Source organism: Vipera ursinii (genome assembly GCF_947247035.1).
Source record: "Vipera ursinii genome assembly, chromosome: 6".
NCBI lineage: Eukaryota > Metazoa > Chordata > Lepidosauria > Squamata > Viperidae > Vipera > Vipera ursinii.
Window position 1 is genome coordinate 51,858,328 of NC_139515.1, and position 17,397 is coordinate 51,875,724.

The 17,397-nt window shown below is 37.8% G+C and overlaps 1 protein-coding gene across 1 annotated transcript in view; it reads right to left on the bottom strand.

The window, feature by feature from the left end:
• Positions 1 to 17,397, bottom strand: part of LOC310642152 (uncharacterized protein C12orf50 homolog) — a 31,767-nt gene that overhangs the window by 13,221 nt on the left and 1,149 nt on the right. Inside the window, exons 2-4 of the mRNA XM_083365612.1 lie at positions 13,155 to 13,238; positions 9,947 to 10,066; positions 8,818 to 8,941 (exon numbers count right to left, since the gene is read on the bottom strand). Of these exons, the coding sequence (XP_083221738.1) occupies positions 8,818 to 8,941; positions 9,947 to 10,066; positions 13,155 to 13,226 (316 nt within the window). The 5' untranslated portion in view covers positions 13,227 to 13,238. The remainder of the gene's footprint in view (positions 1 to 8,817; positions 8,942 to 9,946; positions 10,067 to 13,154; positions 13,239 to 17,397) is intronic.

Sequence of the window (17,397 nt, forward strand, 5' to 3'; positions counted from 1 at the left end):
TGCACTTGTTGTAACTGTGACAAACAATTGTAAGTAAATTTTTCCAGTGCTATTGTAACTTTGAACAGTCACTAAATGAATGGTTGTGAGGCTATCTTTAGTAGGAAACTAAAGGTAGGAACGAAATTAATGGTGTGGAGATGAGGCAAATAGAAGGCATAAAGAGACAGCAAAGGGAAAGAATTACAACGCCAAACCTAAAATCCCATATTCTTAGTAGGTTAACCTGCAAGTATATCCTTAGAAGGAAACTCTTATTCCTAGGGAAAGCAATGCAACACCCTCTCCCTAATCAAAACATGAGACTCTTCTCACCAAGTAAATATGGCACTATTTTGCAATCAGTTTCCCGAAATGTTTGCACACAATTAATATATGCATCAAATCTTTCCTTTTCTTAAGCTTCTACAACTCTGGGAAATCCTAAATCTTTTGACTTTATTGTAAACTTAATATGCTTTATTTAGGCAGGGGATTTTCTTCTCCGCCATTTTCCTACCTAGCTAAAGCTAGCATGGAGGAAATGACTTTTCTTTCTAAAACACAATTCACATGGATTCCACTGAGAATAATAGTAAAAAAACCCACCTCTCATGCAATTTGCAGAAGAGATTAATGACATATCCCATATGTAGATCTTTCTTCTAATATTCAATTGGCTTTTTTTTAATTAAAGCACAACTTTTTCCTCATGTATTTTTTTCCATTCAGAAAATAACATTATATTGGAACCATACTTTTAGTATTGCCATAAACTGCAACATTTATCTTTTCACCATTTTATAAACATTTATACAATTTTTTTAAAAGGCAAACAAGAAGTTCCTGCATTATGCAGTATATCAGTTATTCATATTGCCCCTCAAGCCCAGTTTCTCTGAATATTATACAGGAGAGAGTGCTGGATACTTAACGTATCTTTGCAATACTTATTTCAGGCAGGTATTACAGAATATAAAAGTACTGTTCCAGACAACCTAATACAACAAAAATTTCTTCTTGGAATGTAAAAACTGTTTTTCTCCATAAAAGTTTGGAGAACTGTACCAGAGCAGGCAAAATTAGTTTAAGGATCCTAGAATCCTGGCTGATGGACATGAATCAAATAAGTGCTTCTCAAACTTTTTTCTTCATTACTCAAAATCACAGATCAGAAAGTCTTACTGAACTTTGAGGACTTGTCGCAATTCCTTCAGTACTGTTATAACTTCAAACAGTCACTGAACAAATGGCCATAAATTGAGGACTACCTGTATTAAACAAACAATATTCATTGAACAATATTTGGACAAATTACCATCGGTAATTTCAATGATTTTCCTCTTGATAGGAATAGAGATTTTCAAATATATTTTAGCACACACGACAATCTTTACATTAATTTTATGTCTCTGTTGTGATGTTTAATGGGTTTGTTATCGAAAGAAAAAACCCTTTTACCCAATTTGGGGTAATTTACTCAGGTTTGGGAAGCATTGATTTTAAAATATCAGTAGTAGCAATAAAATGACAGTAAAACCAATTAATATTCACTCTTTATTATAAATAGGCAAGTATGTCAGGACCCACCCCAATTCACATCTTAGGAAATAAGAACTCCTGAATCTAGGTTTGTCCAAAAGGAAAAGTTTACTAGGATGAGATCGGTTGTGGCAATACAAGACGGGATCTGACATTGAGTTACATTTCAATACTAAATAAAGCATTCCCGTTTCAACCCCTCCCCTCAAATCCATTTGGTCAGGCTCACATCATTTACTTAGGTGTCAATCTCCTTGTGTTTATTGCTATTGCTTTCTTCCTTTCAGTTCCAAATGGAGATGCAACCCAGATCTCTCTCTCTCCCCGTTCCCCCCAGATCAAAAGCTTTTCTGGTCTTTGAAAACAGCCTACTGCAATCTGAATAACCATCCTCTCCCCCCCCCACTGGGAGAGATGGCAGAATCCCGAGAATAAGCACAATATTCTAACCATACATTTATGAAATGTGATATAAATGGATTCTGACAATCGGCTCTCCTCTCAGAAAAAAGATGGGTCCATCTGCGGGGAAAAGAAAACATATAAATGTTAGCCCGGTTTGCTTGGATATTCTGTATGAAATCTCTTAAGCAACTTTGGTGCTTTAACATGAAGTTTGTTAACCCACTCATTTTCTGAGGAGGGGAGGTGTTTCCATGCCACTAAATATTGTATTGTTCCATGGTGTTTTCTGGAATCTAAGATTTCTTTCACTTCAAAATGTTGTTCTCCTTCCACCATAATGGGGGGTGGTGGTGGTGGGAATTTTGTTCGTAGGGGTGATTGTTGTTGTCTCTTTATTAAACTGCAGTGAAAGGTTGGGTGTATTCGTCTAAGATTTTTGGGTAGTCCTAATTCAACTGTTACTGGGTTTATGATTCTTTCAATTGGAAAAGGTCCAAAATATTTTGGTCCTAGTTTTTTACAGGGTTGGAGTGATTTCAGGTATTTTGTGGATAAATATACCATCTCTCCTACCCTGAATGGTGTGGGATCGGTTCTTTTTTTGTCTGCCTGTGTCTTGTATGCTTTTCTGATATCTTCCAATGCTTTCCTAACAATTGGCCAGGTATTTTGTAATTGAGCAATCCATTCCTTCAGTTCAGGAATGACTGGTTCTTTTGGGGTTAGTTCTGGTATTGGGTTGAAACTCTGGCCTGTAGCTACTTGAAAAGGAGTATAACCTGTGCTTGAGTGGACTGCATTATTATATGCTACTTCTGCGAAAGGCAGTAGGTCTGTCCAATTGGACTGCTGAAAATTAATAAAGCATCTTAAATATTGTTCAAGTACAGAGTTAAGTCGTTCAAAAACCCCGTCCATTTGAGGGTGGTGACTAGATGACACTCCTTGGGTGGTTCCTAAGAGGGATAAAAATTCTTTCCAAAATGCCGACATAAATTGCACCCCTCTATCAGATATGATGCATTGTGGTACCCCGTGCAATCTGTAAATATGCTGTACAAAAAGTTTTGCTAATGCTTTTGCAGTCGGGATTTTTTTGGCAAGGTATGAAATGTACTTGCTTAGAGAACAGATCTGTGACAGTCCAGACTATGGTGTTTCCATTACTTTCTGGCAGTTCTACGATAAAATCCATGGCTATTTCTTTCCATGGCGCTGAGAGGTTCGCCACCGGTTGTAACAGACCTGGTGGTTTCCCTTGCAGTCTTTTGGCCATCGCGCAAATTTGACAGCTACCCACATAACTATGTCCTTTTTCATAGATGGCCACCAAAATTGCCTTTTAGTTAAGTGTAAGGTTTTTACAAAACCAAAGTGTCCTGCTGATTTTGTATCATGGCACAGTTGCATGAAATTGATTCTCTGGGTGGCAAGTATATATAGCTTCTCCCCGACCCATGGCAGTCCATCTTTAATTGTGCACACATGTCTATTTTTCTGGAACCATTCATCACTTTCCAAAGACTTCCTGAATTTTATTCCAATTTGGCTATCTACCTTCGGCTTCATTTTTTCTTGTGCCCTGGTGGTGACTGGTGCTGCCAGTTGTTGTTCTGGCACAAGTGGTTTAAAGTCAGTAACTCTTGTGCTGTTATATTGGGGCATGTGGGATAATGCATCTGCCAGGAAGTTCTTTCCCCCCGGTAAGTGTTTGAGAGTGAAATTGAATCGGTGAAAATGTTGGGACCAGCGGGCTTGCTTAGGAGTGAGCTTCCTGGGCGTTTTTAGTGCTTCCAAATTCTTGTGGTCTGTCCAGACCTGGAAAGGTATTTTATTTCCTTCTAAAAATTGGCGCCATGTTAGTAATGCCCACCTCAACGAGAATGCCTCTTTTTCCCATATTGGCCAATGTTGTTATGTTTCTGTGAGTTTTCTGGATGTGTATGCACATGGTTGCAACGTCCCCCCATCATTTTCTTGTAATAATACGGCTCCTACCGCTACATCGCTCGCATCTGCCTGTATTACAAAAGGTTTGTCGGGATCTGGGTGTTTTAGGACAGGTTCAGCACAAAAAAGTCTCTTTAGCCTCTCAAATGCTGCTTGACACTCCATTGTCCACTTTACAGGCTGGCTGGATTTCACGGGGGACCCCCCTTTCGTTTTCAACAAGTTTGTCAGGGGCATGGCTGTTTGGCCAAATGCAGGAATGAATTGGCGGTAGAAATTTGCAAACCCCAGGAAACTGGAATTGCTTCCATGTGCGGGGGGGTGCCCACTCTAATACTGTCCTGACTTTCTCAGGGTCCATTTCGATGCCCTCTGGGGATATGCGATATCCCAGGTAGTCAATTTTTTCCTGGTGGAATTCGCACTTCGATAGTTTAGCATATAGGTGGGCAGCTCACAACTTTTTCAGGACTGCTCTGACTAGGTTGATGTGTTCCTCTTTGGTCTCAGTGAAGGATGTTGTCCAGGTAAACCAGGACCCCCCTTATAAAGGTGCTCCCTTAGCAAGTCATTAATTAATTGCATGAATACTGCGTGGGGCCCTTGCAGTCCAAATGGCAGTACTTTAAACTGGTAGCAACCCAATGGGCAGTTGAATGCAGTCTTCCATTCATCTCCTTCCTTAATCCTAATGCGGTAATATGCTTCCCTCAGGTCTAGTTTAGTGAAAATCCTTCCTTTCGATAGCTGGGATAGCATATCCTTCATTAGGGGTAAGGGGTACAGATTGCATTCACTAATTGTGTTCAGATTTCTATAATCTATACAACAGCGGTAAGAACATCCTTCTTCTCCCTGAGCAGAACTGGGGCGGCCACTTTGGGTCTCGCAGGCTCAATGAAGCCTCTTCCTAAGTTTTTCTTTATGAATCTTTCCATTTCTGCCATTTCCCTTGGGCTCATGGCATACATCTTGGGTTTTGGGAGTTTTGCCCCGGGTTTGAATTCTATAGCACAGTCTGTGGGGCAGTGGGGGGGAAGCTCATCTGCCCGCTCCTCACTGAAAACCTCAGCAAGGTCCCTGTATTCCTCTGGTATCTCTGGGAACTTTTCCTCTTCCCCCACTGCTGCTGTCTCCTCCCTCTGGGTTGGAGGGATGCTTTTGGAGTCTAAGTTCTTCTGCCCCCCCTTTGGGAAATTGAGTTCTGCTGTCCTCCAGTTTATCCCGGGGTTCCATTTCTTCAGCCATTCCAGTCCTAGAATCATTGGGCATTCCATGCCTGGGGCCACTATAAATGTTATGTCCTCCTCATGGGACCCCAGTGATAGGTGGATTGGTAAAGTGGCTAGGGTGGCTGGTCAACCCCCTGCTATTGACCCATCTAATTGACTAAAAGAGATTGGTTGTTTTAACCTCCTCACTGGGATGCTCAATCTCTCCACCAGCGTTGGGCTGATAAGGCAGCGGATGCAACCAGAGTCTATCAGAGCTTTTATTTTGGCTGCTTCAGGCATAGAGGAAGCTAATATAGTCACTGTCTTAAGTATGGGTGGAAGGGGTCCACTTACCAATGGTTCTCCCTCTGAGCTGTCTTCCGAGTTGTCCACCGTCCCTGCGGTGCAGGCCGGAGTCCAATCCAAGTTCCTGGCAGGAATTGTGGACTCTACAGCCTCTGTCCCCTTCATGGAAGATTCTTTTGTGTTGCCTTGGGACTTCCCCGGCTTCTTGGAGGATGATGCCTCTGGGTTTTTTTTGGGGGGGGGGCTTTTGAATGACATTCTGCAACACGGTGGCCCTCTCTCCCGCAGTTGAAACAAACCGTCGATTTTTTGGCTGTGGTTTGTGGTTTTTCCCCCTCACATGTTTGCTCGGGTGGCAGGCAGCCCCATGGTTTTCCTCTGCGGTGTCTCTTCAATAGGTCTATTTCCACTTCCTCTGCCAGGACGTACCAGTCGTCGAGATGGGGTGGGTCTCCTCGAGGCAGGCAAGTGTCATACAGGTCATAGTTTAGACCATCTTTGAAGTGGCTAAGGAGGATATCTTCCAGCCAGTTCAGCTTGCTGGCAATGGCTCGGAATTCTTGGGTATATTTGGCTACCGCTCGCCTGCCCTGCCTCACTGTTTTGATTCTCTCCCGGGCTTTACAGTCAGCCAAAGGATCCTCAAACCGCCACCTCAAAGATGACATGAATCAGTTGAAATCGTTGAGTTCTGGGGCATTGGAGTCGTGCAAGTTCACCACCCAGTCTGCAGCCGATCCGTCCAGGGCAGATTGCACAATTCGGATGCATGTTTTGTCACTGGGGATGTCCCATCCATATTCTTCCATATAGCTGAGGACTTGGGTTAGGAAAAATCCCAGTTGTGATGGCTCCCCCTTGAATTTGACTTCCAGGGGCGGGAGTCTTTGGCTGGAGCGTTGTCTGCACCACGGCCGGTATCGCTCCTCATCCTGCTCCCCGTCTGTGGTTCGGGGGGGTATGTACTGCTGAGGCAGTGATTTCTGTTCCATTGGACGGCCCCGGGGTTTCAGGTGCTGGATCCCCTCCGTTACCTCTCCAGTTGCGGCCCCAGGCACTGCCTCGGTTGCGGTTTTCGGCTCTCTCCTCCCTTAGTGAGCTCAGGGTTGCTTTCATCAGGTCAATAGCTTTTTTCAGAATCCGCTCTTCCTCACTGGTGTGCAGGGAGTTCTCCATCTCTTGCCTCCATTCTGGTTGGTGGTCGCTCCGTCTCAGGGTCACTTTTCCCGATGCCTTTTCCCACTCACTTTTCCTTCCAACGCCCATCGACCACGGGGGTTTTTGGTCATGCTGCTCCACCGCTTCTTCCCCAGGGAAATATGCCGCTTCAGCTTCCCATCGTCTCTGGGATTCCATTCGGGGGGAAGACTCCCTCTCCGTGGGGCTTCCCTCTTCTCTTGCTTCATCGCCAGACACTGTATTTAATGCAAAGTCCCCCGGTAAGGCTTTCCCTTCCAGGTTGACTCTTATAGCAGATCCCGTCTACTGTCAGGACCCACCCCAATTCACATCTTAGGAAGTAAGAACTCCTGGATCCAAGTTTGTCCAAAAGGAAACGTTTACTAGGATGAGAGCGGTTGTGGCAATACAAGATGGGATCTGACATTAAGTTACATTTCAATACTATATAAAGCATTCCTGTTTCAACCCCCTCCCCTCAAATCCATTTGGTCAGGCTCACATCATTTACTTAGGTGTCAATCTCCTTGTGCTTATTGCTATTGCTTTTTTCCTTTCAGTTCCAAATGGAGATGCAACCCAGATATCTCTCTCTCCCCCTGTTCCCCTCAGATCAAAAGCTTTCCTGGTCTTTGAAAACAGCCTACTGCAATCTGAATAACCATCCTTTCCCCACCCCTCGGAGAGATGGCAAAATCCCGAGAATAAGCACAATATTCTAACCATATTTATGAAATGTGATATAAATGGATTCTAACAAAGTATATCAAAGCTCCCAAGGATAACTGCTTCATTTAAAAGGACTGTGTAAATTGCATCAAGTACACTCACAAAAGAATGCCAAATTTTAAAAGTAAATAAGATATCTCCTGGAAGTAAACATAACTTTGCAGAAGTTCCAGAGATTTCAGATGAATTTGAAGCCCTATAAATGTATCCAAATTTAGAGCCCAAGATGCCCAAGACCCCAATCTAATATAGTTACATTCAATCAAGGCAATTCAACTTTACTTAGCTGAATGTGAGTTGATGTTGAACCTTGTATCACTTAGTCTTATATTCTAACCATTGTATCTAAGGGTTTGTCAAGATGTAGGCCTCCCCTAATTTCATTCACCAATCAGCAAGAACTTGTGGCAATTCAGAAGATACACAGAAGAAATTTTCTAAGAGGAGATTTCCTCTGGAATTAAACAAAAAACAGACAACCTTGATGTCCTTTCTGATCACATAACTGGCATCCCTTGGAAATACAGTCCAGGGCTCAACACAATATTTGGAAGTGGATGCTAAAGCCAAATTACATCAGGAGAACCAAATGAAGACCATACTGTATTAGTGTTAACTTCATTTTCCTGGAGGGAGGAGGTAGCAATGATCCTTGAAACATTACACTGCCAAACTACAGTAAAATGTTGATTAGCTACTGATCAAAGTACAGCTATCCATCCCCACCAGTACAAACAAATCATGTTTCTAATAAAATATGATACAGAACAACCAGAATGGCAATTACTGTCAAAAGAGGCAGTAAATAGGAAACTGATAGGAACCCAATCAGTACCGATGAACATAAGAACTATCTTGCTTTAGGTCACTCAATTGGCCCACTAAAACATTTCTTCTCTGCCAGAAGGAAAGCATATCACAAAAATGATTCTAAACCTCTCTACCAAGAAGATTAGATTGATATGGACCATGTTGGCTTTCTATAATGGCTAAAATACAAAATTGTATCACTAAATGTGAGGATTTATATATGTGAAAGAACCCATGCAATGATTGTCTTGGTTTGTTGTAGTTGAGTTGTTTATCTTAGGTGTTGAATTTGCATATATTATTCTATTGTTATGTGCTTTATTTTTAACAGTTGTTGAGTGGCCATATAAATTCAAATCATAGGCAGACGGACAGATGGATGGATGGATAGTTCAAAAAGTCTGAACATAGAGAAGTGAATTCCAGATTTAACAAAGTTTTGGTTCCTATTAACTTTAATACTGTTATCTGCAAAATTCTTAATAGTTTAAAGGGGCACTGCATTAATTATTATATTAATAATAAGTTGTGAGAACAGCCTTAAAAACAAAGTTTGACCCCATTCTAATCAGATTATGAATAAGAACTTTGATTAATACATAAAAACTAATTTCTTGTAGGGTGTTGCTCATTAATAATAATAGAAATGAAACATATGTAACTGACTTTATTTCAGTTCCTAGAATATGGAAAAGATACTCACCATTACTAGGGGGCAAAAAAAGTCCATTAATATTACGAGGTTTCCTGTGATGGAAGACACAACTGATCCTCACACAGCCTAACGGCTGTGTTTCCCAGAAGCATGAGATGCTGTTGTATTTTTGCTATAGAAGAAAACATGGATGGTTCCATATTTAATGATTCAATAGAAATTGTCAGGAAGGAAATTCTGCAATTCATAATCTAAACTATGAAGAATAGAAATGGAACAAAGCATTAAAAGAACTTTGCATTTTAACATTTGCAGTTTGATCCCCACTGCTATATACTATGTGATTTTGCTGAAATTGTTTGGATTACTTTCAGATCTAAAGATCTGATTGGCATCAAACAGGTTTCAAACAACAATTAGGATTCTTGTTTATTATAAGTTCTATAGTTGCTACACAAAGAGTCTTCACTGTGGGGAAGGACTGTTTTATATTTCACACTAAACAACTGCATATTAAAATTTCAACCACATCCAAAAATGTTTCACTTAAAGAACAGTCTAGGTCCAAACAATGAATACTGCTATAGAACCTTCTTATAGCACTAGGTGTATTGATGAAAATGTTAAAACAGGAAAACCAGTGTATATTTTCCTTCCATTAATATATTTGCATCACAACTATAAAAAGCATCTAGAAAGAAACTATTTTTTCCTAGATTCTGGTATAAGCCAGAATCTACAGAAATTTAAGAACAATTTTACATTAAATTTAATAAGGCAAAAGATAGTTTGTTTCCTGGCATCACTTCAATCTCAGCTTCAATTTGAAGGCATGGTGCCCATCCCCCAAGCTACTTATGACCTGGATTCAAAGTTGCAATAGCGGCCCCTTACAGTCACATGACTGCATTTTGACCACTTGGCAACGGGCCTGCATCTATGCAAATCTTTAGCTGATGAACTTTTTGTGTGACTGGATGTCAGAAGAACACTCTATTTCTTAAATGTGAAACTAAGATGTCATATCCCAATAGAAGAGATTTCAATGGAGAATAGAAGAGATGTGAAACTAAGATAATATATTTTCAATAATGGTAGCAGAGGTTAGAAACAGGTGATGAATTTTTACAGTAGATCTAGTTTAAGAGAGACCACTTCAAAAGCTTGTTATTTCTACCTGTATTTCCATATGTCTAAATTTGCAAAGTTGATGGGAACATTTTCCCTCTCTCCATAATGAGCACACAATATCACTGCCAATGGCTTTTTCACAGTGACGGAACCTGCACTTTGATCCCTGGATATAGAAAAAAGAGAGGTTTGAAAACTTGGCTAAATAGCATTTTCTCTGTTTAAATATTTTAAATAATTTTTCAGGTTACAAAACAACTGAAACAACTCTTTTTAAAATAGCAGAAGACCATCAAAATAGAATCAGAAAAAAATCCAGCAGAACTAATACAATTTCTCAAAAAAAATCCATTCTAATACCTGTGGAACTAAAGAGTTGATTTAGTGTTGGAAAACAGTGGATTTGAATCAAGCAGGACAATCAATAATCAGATATCATCATTATGCAATATCTTTCTCCAATCATATCCATCTAATTTTAGAAACCAGGGAAGATGACAATGCCAGTTGTAAAGTCTGAGTAAACATGTGGAAGAAGGCAGATCTTAATCTATCTAGATCACATGCAATTTACTATAGTTTGGCATTATGATTTTGTTACTCCTGCAAAAATATAAGAAATCTCAGAGAATGTACAAATTAATTTATATATTGTCAAGTAAACTCAGCTACTATACAATGTTCACTCAAGTGAACTGAATAAAATTAAGTAATAACCAGAAGTTCCATCATGGATAATAACTGGAAGATACATTGAACTTCATTAACAGCAAGATGAGATACTTTATTGCTATATAGCATGCTACAGATATTGCATTTCAAAGCAAGCAAATAAGTAGAAAAAATATTTAAGAATCTAGGACCAAGCACAAAATTAGCTCACCCTCCAAATTTAGAGGTGATGAGAATAACATAGAATTATCAACATGGTGATGTGATTTCAGAGGAAAATTTGGGAAATTGGGTACGAGAAATTTTTTGATTAGGTCCCACAACCAGGAAACTTTGAATATTGTTTAATACCTATTTTATATCCAGATCTTTCTTCTGAAAGAGATAGTCTGTCTTCATGAGCACTTATGGAGAGTTTAGTCTAATAGTTAAGGCATCAGGCTAGAAACCAGAAGATGTAAATTCTAGTCCTGCCTTAGACACGAAAGCTGGCTAAGTGATTTTTGGCCAGTCACTCTCTGTCTGAACTCAACTCAATTCACAGGATTGTTGTTGTTGTGGGTAAAGGAGGAGAAAGGAGTGTTAGGGATGTGAACTATCTTGAATTATTTATCATAATAATAAAGGCAAGATAGATAGATAGATAGATAGATAGATAGATAGATAGATAGATAGATAGATAGATAGATAGATAGGTAGGTAGGTAGGTAGGTAGGTAGGTAGATAGATAGATAGATATAGATATAGATGATGATATAGATATAGATATAGATATATATATAGATAGATATAGATATAGATGGCATGAGGGATCCTTGGTGCAGAGAATGATTTGTGCATTTCAGAAGTCTCTGTTAAGAAAGGACTATATATTGCTTCTGCTGACAGTTGTTAATTGTCCAGGAAAGTTTGTTTCACAGTGAGAACCACTGGTGGAAAATGGCTTCAGTGTAACTGGGGATTTCTTCTGAATGGCTTGAAGTGGGTACTTCTGGGAGTGTCAAAAAGATAACCGAGGATAGCAGTCAAAAGCAGAGGCTTCTGATTCTTTAAATAATGTTATCACTGTTTCCCAGAATGACAGCAATATTTTCCCATCTCAGGTAACAATTTTTATTTTCTTGTAATCTAATCTGAATGCTGCATTTTCACATCTTCCATGAGTACTGGGATAAATCTCTCTTTCTGATTGCTAAAACTCTCCTGAAGCATTTATCAGTATTTTTCTACTTTATTTCTTTTTTAGTGCTGCGTCATACCCCACTCCTTACCTGTGTTACCCTACCTATACATATAAACCAGAAAATTATCCTGTGTTCAAAATAATCAAAAGAGCCCACCTATACTGGAAATAATTAATATATAATCTGTGGTCTTAGAACAAGAGTTTATAAACTTCTTTATCTCACTGGGTAAATCTAGGATCATATACTAAGTCCTAGAAATTGACTCCAACAGTAGAATTGTTTATTTATATACCACCCAATGAGAGAGAGAGAGAGAGAATGGTAGTTATAAATCTAATAAAAAGTCATAGAAATGTTGTCTATTTTTTCTATTTAGAGTGAAAGGGGGTATTATAAATGTATGCTGAAATTTGCTAATATCCTTGGAAAATAAATCATACAGGCATCAATTTTTAGAATTCTGAATATCAATATATCATTCATGAAGATTAAATATAAAAGAATTTGCAGGCTTAAAAAGAAAAACATGGAAATTATTGGCAGATTTAAACATGTGAGAAGCAGACAGAGGGAAATATTAGATTGAGATTTTAAGAGAAATCTGTGGAATGTAGATGTAACTTTGGAAGAATAAAGGAAAGTTGCTGCAGCCATGGCTCAATCTGAAATACTACTGATTGCTGAAGGAATTTCAGTTTCCTTTTGATGTGCCATAGAATTATTATTGGAAAATCTCCAGTGGTCATTCATTCCAAGGTAATTCAGGCTGCAGTTTGATAAGATGAGATGAGATGAGATGAGATGAGATGAGATGAGATGAGATGAGATAAGATAACCTTTACTGTCACTTTTCTGTGTACTCAATGTCACACATAAAAATGATATATATATACAGAGAAAGTCATTGCAAATGACTTTCAATAAAAGAAGAAGAAGAATTTGACTGTGCCTGCAACAGTCTTCCTGGCATCTATTACAACTTGGAAAACTGGGAGGCATATGACAATATAATAGATGCAATCCATTATAAATTATGCAGTATTTACCTTCGCACAAGTTGAATGTACATAGAAAAAACAGTCATCCCCAACTTCTGTCATTTCACCTCTTGTGCTTCTACTCCACTGTCTTTAGAAAGATCCAAGCATAAATGTTGGAATTATCAACATGTATGGGAAGAATATTCCCTTTTGTTCTGAGTACAGCTGAATTCAGGATCTAAATTCTATTTCCTCTTAAAGGGAAACCTCCAGTTGATAGTTTTAACCAAAAAGCTTCTTATACTAATTGTAAAACAGACGGTACCTTCTTAAGGTTTGTTGAAGAGCTCACAAATTGAAAGTGGTTGCTAGACAGTGCACAAATTCAAACTTCCAGAATTTCTTTCATTGTTACCTTAGTTCTTATGACATCATCACAAAGGACATCATATGACCCCTCAAACTGGGAAAGCTCACTTATCTTCATTGTTCCTAAGTGCTGGAAAACAGGAAAGAAGATAGCAATTTCCACATGGTCTACTCATCTGATTATTCCAACATAGCATAAATGTATGAAAGAAATAGAACTCAGTTAAGAGAATTTCTGAAACTCATACTTAATGGACAGAACTGAGAATGAGACAAGGAGAATAAAGATCCTCATCCTTTCTATATCAGTAACTCCCAATTTGCCAGGATTTTAATTATTTAAATGATTTGGTTTCTAAGCTTACAGTATCTGCCATCATATATGCTATTAACGCACATATCAATCTATCAGATCTTTATTATGGTTATAGCATAATACACACATATGTAGTGTATTATGGCATGTGCATCGCTAAGTCTTTGAATAACTACTAATATTGCCAGAGAATGTTTGGCTATGGGATAGATGCTTAACTGCAAGAAAGTAAGTATAGTTCTTTGCTTACTGTTACTTTCGCACAGTTTAAATGCAGGTTCTGAAAAGTTCATTGTCTGGGGATATTTGGGTTGAGATAAATAATCTGTTAGAAAGAAAAGCACAGACATATTGAAAAAAAAATATCCTAAAAAGGCCAACCAAAAAGGTTAGCTTTGATCTTTCCACTCATGTGGGAGGGAGGAGGATTTACTGAACAGTGGCAAAAACATTTGCAATACTGTATAGTTTACAGGAACTCCTAAAGCAGATTCACACATGCAATGCAATGTACTAGATGTTCATAAAGGAAACCATAAATATGCCATGTGAAAGTAAGCCAATTGGCTTCGCTGTATAATTAAATTAATATTTGCAGCTTCCATTAATTCTACGTATTTCTATAACAAAGAATCTATTTATTTAAATATTCATGCATTCATTTATAACCCATTTATAATCAATTCTTAGTGGCTAACAATCAAGAATTAACCATAAAGTTTTAGATAACATAAGGAAAAGATTTGTTATAATATATGAGACATGAATAGAATAACAGAGCAGTACTGTATTTTTGCTGAGTAGGTCCAGGTCCCATCACAATATTTATGTTATTAATTTGTAAATTCACATTTGTTTAAAAATTTTATACTTAGAGTTCAAGAACTGGCTACTTTTTTTCAAAGAAGGGAAAGCATTTGAAGAGCATATTAAAATATTACTTTTCTTTTTAAAAATATTTTTATTGATTTTCTAATATTCCATCTACATATCTCAGGCACACACCACCCTGAGTCCTCCGGGAATAGGGCGGTATATAAATTTAATAAAATAAATAAAATAAATATTTGAAAAGCAACGTAGTGGCTGAGTTACAATAATTCAATTACATACCAATATCATTAGTACAAATCTCAAACTATTACAGCAGGGGTGTCAAACTGCCGGCCCGCGGGCCGGAGCGTCACAGAGAAACCACGCCCATCCCATTTTCGGCAATGGGGAAGTTCCGATACGTCGCGCGACATCATGTGACGTCGCCAGTTTGACATGTCTGTATTACAGTAAGTATTCCCTCTCTTTCCCCCTTAATATATACTGTCTCGTAATTAGATTAATACAATTCTTATTCTATCAATCAAATAAAAATAACTTTCTGACATTTATCAATAGTTTTTAGTTTATTTATATCTTAATTGTTTTAACATTCAATTTTTAGACAGTGACCTAATAATTTTTTCCCAATTTTAATTTCTCATTAATATTTAAATTTAACGTTTAACATTTATCTTTTCCAAATTTTGCTTGACCCCAATTCCTTTATCACAATTCCTCACAAGTTCTAATGTTCAGGATACACATCTTATCTATATAAGTTCTCACCATCTATATCAACAAATTAATAATACAATATAATATTCTTATTTTCTAATAATTTTCAAATAACTTATATTTATTAATCAAAATTTCTTTTATTTCAACATTTAATACTTCCTCTCTTCCTCTTTGTATCTACTGATATTTAAACTAATAATTTTTCTTTTTCTTACCGCTACATAGACCTATTTATTACATTCATCAATAAGATTTTAGCTTATACATATCTTAATCACCTTTAAGTGACCTTTACATACAAATCAATATTCAAATTTAACTGTTAGTAATTATACTTCTAAATTTTACATAACCAAAATTTTCTTTATCTCAATTCATAACAATATCTTATATTCAAAATACACATCTTATCTATTTAAGTATATTCTATTTTAATTCTCATAAGTAGGTCAAAACCCATTTTTCTTCAGTCTTATTCTAGCTTTCTTTCTTTGCCAAATCGTCTTCCATGTCTGTGCTTTTGGGTCATAAAGCAAATTTTGTATTGTTATGTCTATTATATGACATTGCGAAAAACATTCAGTCACCATTTTTTGAGAGGACTGGCAGATCCAGCAAGTCTTCTCTTTATTTTTCCATTTCAACGTAATTGTCCTGAACTGTTTGTCTTCTCTTCCATCTGTTTTTCTTTTTGATCCTCAGGTTCCTTCTGATTTGTATAGGAAGTCTTTTCCTTTTTCCATATTGTCACTTTCTTTTCTGGATTTTCCATTATCTGTATTTTTTGAGTAGTTAAATCTTCTGTTATAGTATTTATTTGTTCCACTTTTTCTGTTGTATTCTGTATAGATGATTCTTTAGTTATGGTCATAGTTTGAGACTGTATATCCAGGCTGCCTTCTTGGTGTTTTTTTTCCTGCAGCTTCTTATTTGTTCACCAGCTGTAAGGAGATTTTGAAGAATTGCTTTCAACATAACAAAAATTTGTTCCTGATCTTCTTCCATAGGAGAAAATTGTTCCTGGTTTTCTTCCATGATAGTATATTAGACTAAAAGCTTTACAGTCAGGAAATCCACTAGATAAAAAGCACAGCTGAGCTTTTCATAGCTGAAGTTTCAAGGTTGCATGTATCTTATCTATTTTATGGGTTGTCAGCCAAGTCTCTTTTAGACAATAGCAGGTTGAAGTATCAAGTTTAGCCACAAGATGTTGCCCCAAAGTTATTTTGATCTTTTCAGTTTTACTTCAATTTTAAAAGGGAAAACCCAGATCTTCAGTAAAACTAAAAAGTAAATAATAAAGAATTAGTCCACCAACTTTAGGAAATAGAATTCTGAATAGGATCCAGTTATTTTTTCAACATTTTAAACTCCGCCACTGTTTCTAGAGGGAGGGCTAAGATCTCCCTTCCTTCTCCACAGCGGGGGGGAAATACTTTAGCAGCTTATGCAGGTACAGAAAATAATTAGGATTTAAGAGAGGTAGATCTCACCCAGTCTCTTCCACGCTGCTTTAAAGTTGCCTGATGGTAGGTGTGACTTTGGCTGTCTGCAGCCTAGTGACAAGCCATATTTCTATGGCCGGTCTTTCGTCCGCCGGTTTGGAGGATTTTGCCAGCCCCTCCTTCCTGGTCGCCTTTACAGGGCAACTTTCAACCCTTTTCAGGGTCCCCCAGCGGTGCGAAACTGGACAGGGAAGACGGAGCTCGTCTTCCAGGTGTCCATGGCAGCCACGCAGCAAACCGGAAGTCCAAAAAGTCCAAACATTATTTTTCAAGGAACCTGAAAATAATCATGAATATGAGAGCCAATTTGTCCAGTAGATTAAGGCACCAGGCCAGAAACCAGGAGTCTGTGAAGGTTAAGCATGAAAGCTGGATGGATAACTTTGGGCCACACACTTTCTTAGCCCAATACACTTCAGAGGATTGTAGGGAAAATAGGAAGAGGAAGAAGGATTAGGTATGTTTGTGCCTTGAGTTATTTACAAAAATAACTCAATAACTCAATAAATAAATAAAAAATAATTGCTGATCCAAATGTAGCTAAGTGTACAGGAGCTACTCCAGAGATAAATGTTTAGAAATGGTAATAATTAACCTTGTGAAATATTGTAAATAAGAAAAAGTTATATAATTATTTTTATTATTTCAAAGCACTTTGGGAAGAATGGTAGTAATGCACAGAAACTTTACAAGGAATGTTCATGAATCAATGCCTTCACACTTAAGGCTGCTTTTATATCTTATAGAAGCCATACATAATTTTTCAAAGAAGGCCTCTGTATAATGAATGCAGCATTTCTGAATGTCTCTTCAGATAAAAGCCTAATTCTGTGGAACAGTGTCACCCTGAAGATTTAGATGGCAGCAACTCAGTTACACTTACACTTTTGTAAGGCACTGAAGACCTGGCTGTT